The sequence below is a fragment of the Meles meles genome, chromosome 5 (genome assembly GCF_922984935.1).
Source record: "Meles meles chromosome 5, mMelMel3.1 paternal haplotype, whole genome shotgun sequence".
NCBI classification, from domain to species: domain Eukaryota; kingdom Metazoa; phylum Chordata; class Mammalia; order Carnivora; family Mustelidae; genus Meles; species Meles meles.
This window is the reverse complement of record NC_060070.1, coordinates 60,600,318-60,612,386: the sequence shown is the minus strand read 5'-3', so window position 1 is coordinate 60,612,386 and position 12,069 is coordinate 60,600,318. Positions and strand designations below refer to the sequence as shown.

At 34.4% G+C, this 12,069-nt stretch overlaps 1 protein-coding gene across 1 annotated transcript in view; it reads left to right on the top strand.

Moving 5' to 3' along the window:
• Positions 1-12,069, top strand: part of PEX3 (peroxisomal biogenesis factor 3) — a 32,965-nt gene that overhangs the window by 10,758 nt on the left and 10,138 nt on the right. Inside the window, exons 3-9 of the mRNA XM_046006413.1 lie at positions 1,929-2,010; positions 6,400-6,443; positions 7,849-7,973; positions 8,298-8,364; positions 8,470-8,524; positions 9,071-9,239; positions 11,904-11,974. Coding sequence (XP_045862369.1) covers positions 1,929-2,010; positions 6,400-6,443; positions 7,849-7,973; positions 8,298-8,364; positions 8,470-8,524; positions 9,071-9,239; positions 11,904-11,974 — 613 coding nt within the window. The remainder of the gene's footprint in view (positions 1-1,928; positions 2,011-6,399; positions 6,444-7,848; positions 7,974-8,297; positions 8,365-8,469; positions 8,525-9,070; positions 9,240-11,903; positions 11,975-12,069) is intronic.

Sequence of the window (12,069 nt, the reverse complement as noted above, 5' to 3'; positions counted from 1 at the left end):
CTCAATGCTAAGTGCAGAGTCTTCCTGAGATTCTCTCTCTCCCTCTGCCCCTCCTACTCATGCTTTCTCTTTCTCTCAAATAAATAAATTTTAAAAAAAGAAGAAGAAGAAGAAGATACAAACTGGAATGTGTCAGAAAAGGCCAAACAAGGATAATAATAATGGCTAACACTGAGCATTCTCATGTGCAAATATTCTAAATGCTTTATATGTCTCAGTTAAACCTTACAGCAATTCTATAAGATCCAAAGTTATCCTCAGTTTACAGAGAAAACAGAGGCACTGGGGGGTTAAATAACTTGCTCAGGGTCACACCGATTTCATAGCTGGTGAAGGGTTGTCTTGTGATTTGTGGTTGGACTGGGGCCTATTTATCATAGAGACCAGATGGCTAAAGGAAAACGTGAATGCTGCATTCAACTAGGTACAGACACATAGTTGTTCCGTGTTTTTTACAAAACTGCCTGGAAGAAAAGAATTGACTTGTCTTCAGTTGAATGGGCTGAAAGGGAAAGTGCAACGCTCTTATCTTTCAGAATTGTTGAAGAGACTCCTCTCAAATCGTGTTGTTTTACGTCATGATCTTTAAATTAGTTCCTTACTAACTCCATTTTCTGTATGTAGGACACTAAACCTTAATTTTTCTTGGTTGGCTAACATATCACATTTGGGCTAGGCATTTGTACCAAATACGCTGAGATAAGCTACCTTTTACACTGGCTCTGAGCTGCGACTTCAGTTAATCTAAATTAAATGACTTAGGTGATCTAATCATACGGCTTGAGGAAATACACTGAAGCTCCATGTACAGCACTGAAATAGATGTCTAGAATAGGCTAAAAGCTAAATGTTCTATAGAAAAAAATAATACGGGTTTTGTAATTAATATGTCTTACCTAGTCAAGAAATAAAAATCACACACTGAAGTTTTTCCCTTTTAGAATGTGGTATTTGTGATCTCTTGATATTTTTTCATTTTGTTATCATTACTTATTTAGTGTTAGAAACTCATTTTAAATTATTATATGTGCATTTCTCCAACTTTTCTTATACCATGCTGGAACCATAAATCAAGTACCTTCTATAAATTACATGCAGTCTTTTTTTCCATAGAGCACTGTGTCTTAATGTTATTCTTGGGGAGTTACAGGCAATAACCTTTGGCAAAACCAAAGTACAACTCAGCGGTTCTTAATTCCCAGCCTGATGCACTTTTGTCTATGTTTCAGTACATGCTTACTGCTTTGTAATATTTAATAAACTTTTCTAAAAATAGAAATAAAATATGAAACAAAGTATAAAGATATAAATGTTGTTTTGATCATTTTATTATATCAGAAATAAATTCACTGTAAAAAAAAAAAAAATGTGGGGTGCCGGGGTGGCTCAGTGGGTTAAGCCTCTGCCTTCAGCTCAGGTCATGATCCCAGGGTCCTGGGATTGAGCCCTGCATTGGGCTCTCTGCTCAGTGGGGAGCCTGCTTCCCCTGCTCTCTCTGCTTTGCCTCTCTGCCTGCTTGTGATCTCTCTCTTTCTGTCAAATAAATAAAAAAAAATAAAATCTTTAAAAAAAAATGTGGAGAGTACAGAAAAGAAGAGAAAAAGAGATAATTATTATTATTCCACCATCCAGAGACCACCACTTTTCACATCTCAGTATAATTCTTCCCATTCTTTCTTGTAGGTTTACATTGCTATAGTCATAGTATATATATAATTCTGTCACTTAATGTAAGCAGATAAATGATTTATTAGCATAAACTCAGTTTTTCTTATTTTTAATAATAACAACTTGAAACTCTACCTCTGACATTCCCTCCCAACCCTTGCTAGTTGTTAGTCCAATCATATAGCCTAAAACAACGTGCGTTTCTCAGTGAAGGCAGTCATTTCACTTGCGACCTTTTTTATTTTCTGTTTGCATCACAGTGTTGTCCATGCTTCCGACACTGAGAGAGGCCTTGATGCAACAACTCAATTCTGAGAGCCTAACCGCTCTGCTAAAAAACAGGTAAATGCAAGTTAACATCATTTTTTGTTTATACAGGTCACTTAAATTTATAGAATGAACTGAAATATTTTTCAAACATCTTTGTTTCCTTATTTTTCTAATTGATGCTTGTAATATACTCATTTAGAAAAAAATACTTAGTGACTTTGTCACTAAATTCATTCTATTTTTTCTATGTATTTTTGCTCTACCTTGGTGCACAAAGGAGGCCAACAATATATATATTTAGGTCAACAATATTTATGTGTATTCTGGTTTTCATATAAATAGATCTTTTATCACTTTGGCCTTATTCAGAAATGTAATTATTGAGTGCTTATAGAATGTGTTTCTGAACCAGATGTTGTGAAGCTAAGTTATGTTAAACATTGTGCTTCTTAAAGAGTTTACAGTACAATAGGTAGAATGTGAACATTTTGAGAAAGGTATATGAATTTATATTTTATATTATTAACAAAATGGAGTGCAAATATAACATGAGTGTACAATAATAATAATTTACCTTACCATCACAGTTCTCTGAGCGCAAAGCACTTTTTACACATAGGACTTTATATATGGAGTACAGCATGTGTTGGGATTTTGTAATTTAGTGTGATGCTGTGTTCATTGAGGAGACTTCCAGAAGAAAATGGCAAGATGAAGGGAAATGAACAAGATGAAGGGAAATGTTTTATTTTATTTTATTTTAATGAACAGATGAAGGGAAATGTTTTCAGTAAATAAATTTTAATCATTGTGACCTTACTGAAATATTCACTTCCCTTGTAATTACCTTCCAATAGCCAGGGAGAAGGAAATACTATTTCTAGAGGGTCTCCCTATGCTGAGCCCAGGACTAAACATCTTATATATATGCTTCCATTTCATTTTCACAATATCCTTGTGAGGCAGATATTATTATCATCTGTATTTTTCAGAGAAGAATTTACTACTCAGGTTAAATAACAAGCTAGAAAATTTCTTTAAAATCATTTTCTCTATTCAGAGAATTCTTCCCAAAATAACAATGGATTTGTTTACTTGGGATTTTTTTTAATCTGATTAAAGTATAATGCTAGTCATACAAATTTTATCATTTGTAGAGGATGATGCATTTTCACCACTCAATAGTTATAAAGTTTAGCTTATAAATTAGTTCATATAATTATATACATAAGAAACATGAAAGCAGATTTCTCTTGGTCAAATGAATGCTTAATTACCACCTATGGGTACATAAGTAGAAGGTAAAGAAATATGTACATGGGGCACCTGAGTGGCTCAGTTGGTTGAGTGTCCGACTCTTGATTTTTGGCTCAGGTCATGATCTCAAGGTGGTGAGATGGAACCCTGCATGGGGTTCCATGCTCAGCAGGGAGTTAGCTTCTCCCCCTCTTCCTCTCTCTCTCTGCCCCTCCCCCCATTCAGTCTGTCTCAAATAAATAAATCTTCAAAGAAAAGGAAAAATATATGTAAGAAGTAGATAAAGAACAGAAATAGGTTTTAATTGCCTTAAGTTTTAGTCTTACTAGGAAACTAAGACAAATGAAATAAGTGAATAGCACTTTATAAAAGCAACATAATAACAGACGTAATAAATATAGTAGCATTCTTCCCTCTTAGTGACTGTTTCCTACAAGGCCCTGTGTTGCCTATGTTTTGGAATATTTGAGATAATTAAGATCTCTTTCCCTTTAAGACTTTGTCACCCAAAGAAGGGAGTATATGACAAATTATCATAATTCAAGACATATTCTGTTTAGTCTACGATAAAAAGTGAAAGCAAAATGTGGGCAGAAAATGTGGGAGGCTAAAGAAGAAAGGGATTTATTTTGATGGATAACCCTGGACAGCTTTCAAGAAGAGGTGTCATTCCTCTTTTCTTAGTACACAAAATTTCTTAAATTCCTGAGTTTATTATTCCTTACTTACTGTTTCCTTTTTAAGTCTCTCAATGCTATTTTTTTTCTTGCCTTTCTTTTGACATAAAATTACTGTTTGTAGTTTGGGATAAAAATGTCCTTTTGAAAAATATTTGCATAAAGAGGGGCTTGAGCCCTTACAAACGTGTTTAAATAAGGAAATGATTTTCCTTATTTCATGATTTAAGGACAGTTGCAGGAGGTACACCATATGTCTTGAACCTGTGTCATCTAGGAAGGGGATAACTGAACTCTAGAGTCAGTTCAATGGCAAAGAAAGATAAGAAGCTAGTTACATGCCACAACTGTAATGGTAACTCAACTTTTTACTAAAATGTAGATTTATGTCTAAATATAATAATAAAGAATATGGGTTTGTAGTTTATATATCTTTGTGGTTTTTTAATTTCATTTTCCTTCTAATTTATTTTTATTGTATTTTACAAAAGTACTAGTCTGTGACAGATTGGAAATAAAAAAGAAAAAGAAAATCAGTCCTTCCATGTAGATGGTTTGAAAAGCACTGAACTCCATCTATGTGCTATATCCACACAGTGGAGCACTATGCCATGGGAAAAAAAAAAAAAAAAGATTGCTATTATCTGTGTATTCCTATGGAATGATCTCCAGGATATATTGTTATATATATACTTTAAAGCTACAGAAAATGTGTATAGTATGCTACCATTTATCTAAGAGGGCAAATTTTATATATAAGGCAAAACAATGGTAAGTTAAAGTAAAAAATTTTTAATAGTCACCTATGAAGAAGGGAGAGAACAGACTTACTTGAATATACTGCGCTGTGTAAATTTGAATTTGGAACCATGTAAATGTTTTACATATTTATAAAACTAAATTTAGTGTTTACAAAACAATGTCTAGAAAGAGATGGTAAAATAAACCAACCTAAATGTGTAGTTGCTGTTATAACCACAAAGATAGACACTATACCAAGTACAAAATCCTTAAAACTCTTCAATATTGCTATTGCTGTTCTGAGACTGTTGTTCATAGAGGGAAGGATGAAGCAAATTAGTAATTACATTGGTTTCATTGATTGCTAGTATAGGCAAAAAGAAATAGATGTAAGATCAAGGAGATGAAGTTTAAAACCCCTGTAGTTTTAACACAGTTACTAGCTTAGTCTACCAAAAGGGCTTAGTAGCAATTAATATCCTTAATCAGAGATTGTAGTTACAGACTATCATTTTCTGCTACAAAGAAGCAGGACTCTTTTTTTTTTTTTTTTTAAGATTTTATTTATTTATTTGTTAGAGAGAGAGCAGGAGCACAAGCAGGGGGAGTGGCCGGCAGAAGGAGAAGCAGGCTGCCTGCTACAGGACTCCAACCCAGGACCCTGGGATCTTGACCTGAACCAAAGGCGTCCTGGAAGCAGGACTCTTGGAGAAAGGGTGATTTCAGGTCTGTAGCAAAAATTGAACAAGATGAACCCATGGAGTGCTGGGTTGCTCAGTTGGTTGAGTGTCCAACTCTTGATTTTGGCTCAGGTCATGTTCTCAGGGTTCTGAGATCTAGCTCCACAAAGGACTCCATGCTCAATGGGGGTATCTGGTTGAGATTTCTTTTTCTCCCTGTCCCCCTGTCCCTTCCCTCTCCCCACTTATGCACTCTCTCTCTCTCAAATAAATAAATAAATCTTTTAAAAAAAAAAAAAAAGGTGAACCCAGAACAACTTTTCTTGTCAGTAAGCAAGGAAGCGATCAAAAACTAGTAGGGTAATGTCAAAAGGATTCAGGAACCAATCTGAAATAGCACCCACAATATTGGGTCAAAGACGGGCAATTTGAACACCAATAAGAATAATAAATACAGTGAGTCAAACATTAAATATACATTTATATATATACATATATATAAATTCTTATGTTTATAATGATATTTTAAAACGAAAAACTATTATTTACCTTTGAAGGATTACTGACATGCTTTATTATTTGTGAAATGGTAAATGAGGGAAAGAAATAAACAATTTTCTTGATTTTCCTATATGATTTTATGGTATATATGCATATGCTCAGAAGGAGGATAAAAACCAGAAGGATATATACCAATACACTAGTGAAAATGATTGTGGGTTTTGTTTTGTTTTGTTTTTTAAGATTTTATTTATTTATTTGAGAGAGAGAGCAAGCATAAGCAGAGGGAAGAGGCAGAAGCAGAGGAGAAGCAGACTCCTCTGAGCCGGGAGCCCAGTACTGAGCTCAATCCCAGGACTCTGAGATCATGGCCTGGACTGAAGGAAGACGCTTTGAGATACTCAGGTGCCCTGTGAAAATGGTTGTTATCATGGGTTACTGAAATTACAGTTCTTTTTTTACTATACTTAATATATTTTGTGGGCTTTGTTTCCCATAGTTCCTATAGTTATCCTATAATAAAATAAAGTTAATTATAAAGATAATAAAGTTCTAAGTTTTCTATTAGATTACCTGATTACTATTCTTTATATTTTCTTCATTAGGCCTTCAAACAAGTTGGAAATATGGGAGGATCTGAAGATAATAAGTAAGTCTTCCTACTTTATGTGATAGCGTATCTTTAAAATACATATAAAGGCAAATTTTTATACTCACTCTTTTATGTGGATGACCCTTTTCTACCTCATAAAGTTGTCCACATTAAATAATTCTCATAAAGCAAGTTGACCAATATCTGGTCCTAGAAAGTATTCAGGAAATATTAGCGGTGGTGGTAGTATTACTGTTGTTGTTATTATGATATGTAAACCTGTCCTAGACCACATATGCCTACATTTGGTACTGATACCTACAATATTATGCCTCTTTTTTTGAGAGAGAGAGAGGGAGAGAAAGAGTGCGTGAGGAGACAGGGAGGGGCAGAGTATATAGTGTATACAGGTTATACACACAGGTCTCAGTACTTTATACTACCAAGCATCCCTACATTTTCCCATCCATTCATATGATCCTTATCAACTAAATCATGCTTTAGCTTTGCCTATTTAAAAATAAATTAAGCCTTTATAGTACTCTATTTCAACCACCCCTTATATAAGATTTCTACGTTCTTCCTTCCCACTCATTCCTTGACACCCTAAAGCCTGACTCCTCTACTTCTGTGTCTCCACCCAAACATATCTCACAAGCACCAATAGTAACTTCTGTGTTACTAAATCTACCAGACATTTTCCTCCTTCTAGACCTCTTGGCAGCATTTAACACCTTTGCTTTCTCCTCTGTTTTGAACACTGTCCCAGGCTGCTGTGAAGCTAGTCTCTGGGTGTCCCCCATCTGTACCTTTCTCCAGCCCTTAGATGGTCTCAGCCTCCTTTACCTGCTATTGCAAACTGGAGTTCTTCCATGCTCAGCCCTCTACTCTCAGCTCTCAGCTAGCTCCCTGAACAGCTCAGAGTTCTGAGGCTGCAAATCTCAGTGTTCCCCAGGTTTTTTGTGTTCTCCTTTCTAAGCTAATAATATAAACTCTTTACTCAATATATTGATTATTGCTTTTATTAGTTATTGTTTCAATTAAGATATTATACCTAATTTACATTAAACAAGTTATAAGGAGATAGACAATGAATATTGTGAATTGATGTATTTTTGTACTTGAAACAGTTGCAAATGATTTCTTTTTTTTTTTAAAGGTTTTATTTATTTATTTGACAGAGAGAGAGATCACAAGTAGGCAGAGAGACAGGCAGAGAGAAAGGAGGGGAAGCAGGCTCCCTGCTGAGCAGAGAGCCCAATGTGGGGCTCGATCCCAGGACCCTGAGATCATCACCTGAGCCGAAGGCAGAGGCTTTAACCCACTGAGCCACCCAGGCGCCCCTGCAAATGTATTTCTTAAAGTCATCTTGTAAAAAAGAATAACCATAGGGATAGTTAGTGATTTTACTTATTTGTTTATTTTAATAATAGTACCAAATGGTTATCTTTTCTCTGTGAAGGTTTCACAAGAAGTATCGTAGCAGTATACAGTACTTGTATGCTGGTGGTTCTTTTGCGAGTCCAGTTAAACATAATTGGTGGATATATTTACCTGGATAATGCAGCAGTTGGCAAAAATGGCACTGTAAGTTTCATAGACTTAACATACATAATGCCCTTTGTATTAAGATTTAACTGGATTTAACTGAATATTACTTACCCTGATAATTTCTATAAAATAAGTATCTTTATATTTCATGTGATTATAAACTTCTAGCATCATTTTTCATATTTTGAAACTAGACTTTTTGTTAGGTTAAAGAATATTATTTTTTCTATCATTTCAGGTCCTGAAAAATCTCAGCTCAAGTTATACTTTATAGTAAACTTATATAGTTTTTACTTATAGTAAGTAAATATTATTTACTAATAATATTAGATAATTTAACCTTGTTTCTATTTTGTACAGACAGTTCTTGCTCCCCCAGATGTCCAACAGCAATATTTGTCAAGTATTCAGCACCTCCTTGGAGATGGTGAGATTATTTGTGACCTGGAAACTGATTTTAATTTGTTCATTTTTATTATTGAGGAATTTAAAGTGAACAAGGCTTTTATGTTTGTTTTTCCTTTAATAATAGGCCTAACAGAATTGATCACAGTCATTAAACAAGCTGTGCAGAAGATTTTAGGAAGGTAAGGCATTTTGCTTTGGCTTCTCTGACTTCCTGATTCTGGTGAATAAAAGAAAAATTAGAATTGTTCTAGTGAAGCTGGTGATTTGACAAATGGTAGTTTGTAAAATTCTTTGTAACCTTATATAGACACAGCCCTGAGATACTGCATTGTGAATCCATTTTCTGCATTAGTGCCAACCTTTTGATACTAAGGGAACAGGTTTAATGTTTAATTATTTATTGACTTCCAAACAAACCAGAAATATTTGGGTCATAACATAAAATACCTACTTTAAAATCTGCCTCTGAGCCTTTTATCTTCCATTTATACTATAACTATCTATAATTACAGTGGAAATTTTCTTGTGCAATCTACACCAAGACTTGATGTGGCTCTGTAATAATGACACTTAACTGATGACTGATTTCTTAATCTACTCTAGTGATTTTAGTCAGCAGTTTCAGGTTTGACTGGATCTCAAAGAGTAATCTGTTTAAAAAAGAGTGTGTATAGGATGTGTTGTATAGTTTCAATTTATCCCAATTCCCTTTTCTCTGTTTCTAGCGTTTCTCTTAAACATTCTTTGTCTCTTTTGGACTTGGAACAAAAACTAAAAGAAATCAGAAATCTAGTTGAACAGCATAAATCTTCTTCTTGGATTAATAAAGATGGATCCAAATCTTTATTATGCCACTATATGATGCCAGATGAAGAAACTCCATTAGCAGTTCAGGTGATTAATTCATAACCATTTAACCAAACCAGTTATTCTATATCTTAAAAATTTTTTTACTATCTCTTGAAATTTAGATTTCTGAGGTTCTTGAAAGATTCGTGATTAAAAGGCCTGTATCCCGGGGGACCTGGGTGGCTCAGTCGTAAGCATCTGTCTTCGGCTCAGGTCATGATCTCAGGGTCCTGGGATCGAGCCCCGCATTGAGCCCTGCATCGGGCTCCCTGCTCAGCTAGAAGCCTGCTTCTCCCTCTCCCACTTCTCCTGCTTGTGTTCCCTCTCTTGCTGTCTCTCTCTCTCTGTCAAATAAATAAATAAAATCTTTAAAGAAAATAAAATAAAAGGCATGTATTCCAATAACTTAAATAAAACTTCATTAATTTAGAAAACAAACAGCAATTATGACTGATTTCTAATTAGAAACATAATTTTAGATTTCAGCAAATTTTTATTGAGTATTAGTTATGTGAAAGACACTGTGATATATGATTCATATAGAAATGAATAAAACCTGTTCATTATATTCGGAGGAACTCATGAGACAAGTTCAGTTTATGTGGCTAAACTATATTATATGAGACCAAGTAGCAGAAGATAGAGCTGATAGCTAGGACAAGATCATGATCAAGATCATGAACTTCAATTTATAGAAAAAGACAAATTTTAACCAGGCCAATACCACAATTACACAATCTGCTTTTTAAATAAATCAATGAAGGCAATATCAAAATGGACTAAAGGAAATTTTGGTCATTCACTTGAGAAACAACTAAGGCCTGATCTAACAGTTATCAACTATGGTGTTGCTCATAGAGGTGTGTCCTGGGCAGTTGTGATTTAAATAATTCATTGATTAAGAATAAGAAAAATGTTGGAGCACCTGTCTGGCTCCGTCAGTGGAACATGCAGCTCTTGATCTCAGGTCATGAGTTTGAGCCCCACATTGGGTGTAGAGATAAATAAAATTTAAAAAAGAAAAATGTCAAAGATTGCAGGTTATATATCTCATTTTAAAATATTTGGGTTTTTTTCATATGTAAGCAGGTTATACCTTTCTTTACAGTTAAGAGAAGAATATCTCACTTGGCAATTGGAGAAACCTTAAACCCAAGAGGCTTCTAAGCTATACCTTGTCCTAGAGACCCCCTTAGAACAAAGACTACCATGGATTTCAATGCCAGCTGTATTTCCATCCCCAAAGATAGTCCTGTTTGGGTGTCCAGAGACCTTGCCTTCATGACTTGGCCAAAAAAAGGGTTGCAGCCATTTAGGGGAACCCCATGACCTACAGGATAGAGGCTAAACTGAATAAGCAAATAGATGAAACAGAATTAATGAAAGAAAAAGGAGAAAACTTATAAATTCTTCTCAAGAAGATGCAATATTAAAAAAACTTTCTGGAATGATAAAACAGTTTCCAAATTTTAAAATTCAACAGTGGAACTAAAAAAGAAAATGGTTCAAAGAACAGGTGAAGAAAGGAATGACAGACCCAATTTTACCTGAACTGAATTAAACCCTGAAACTTTAGACTGAAGGGACACACAGAGCCCCAGACTAGACTAGACTTGATGAAAAAAGACATGGAGATTTTGATAAAATGTTTTACCAATTAAGGAAAAAAAAAAATCCCAGGCCTCTGGAATTTCAAAGGACTCTTTTTCTTTGTGAGTATATTCTAGAAATGTGCTCAAGAGGGGCCAAATAAACAAGGGTCTTACAAAGTATAATTTCACATTGACTCATTTTTTTAGTATTGTTGACACACAATGTTACGTTAGTTTCATAATTACAAATAGTGATCCCAGCCCCACATCGGGCTCCCTGTTCAGCAGGGAGCCTGCTTCTTCCTCTCTCTCTCTGCCTGCCTCTCTGCATACTTGTGATCTCTATCTGTCAAATAAATAAATAAAAATCTTTAAAAAAAAAAAGTGATCCCATAAACCTATACATTATGCTATACCACAAGTATAATTTCTATCTGTCCCCATATCTCCCTATTATAATATTATTGATTATATTCCTGATGCTGTGCTTTTTATTCTCATGACTTACTTATTACATGACTGGAGGCTTTATCTCTCACTCCCTTCACTCGTTTTGCCCAGCCCTTCACAACCCTCCCCTCTGCAACCATCAGTTTGTTCTCGATATTTATAGATCATATTCTGCTTCTTGTTTCATTCATTTCTTTGTGTTCCACATATGAGTGATACCATATTGTATTTTTTTCCATACTTCACTTAACACAATACCCTCTACGTCCATCTATGTTGTCTTAAACGGTATCTTCTCGTCCTTTTTTATGGCTGTGTAATATTCCCATGCATGTATATGTATGTGTGTATTGTATGAGCCAGTAATTCTATTATTGAGTATTTACTCAAAAAAAAAAAAACAAAAACACTGATTTTATATATGCACTCCTATGTTTATTACAACATTATTTACAATATCTAAGATTCTGACTCATGCTTTAAATAGTACTCACCTGTACATATGAACTTTTATAGTTTTCTTGAGTTTAAAAAACTCATTTCTTGATTTTTAATAAAACATAAACTTGTAGATTTCCTGAACTCTTGGGGTTTTTAATATGATTAGTTTCATCATAACTTTGTGCTAATATTTGAAACCCTAAAGTATAGCATTTTAATTTCACAGGCCTGTGGGCTTTCTCCTAGAGATGTTACCACTATTAAACTACTCAATGAAACTAGAGACATGTTGGAAAGGTATGTATACTGCATGTAACAGAAAACATGTGTTTCTATTTTGAATGTACTTATGACTGTTTTTTAGCTTTTCTTAAATGACATATGCAATATAG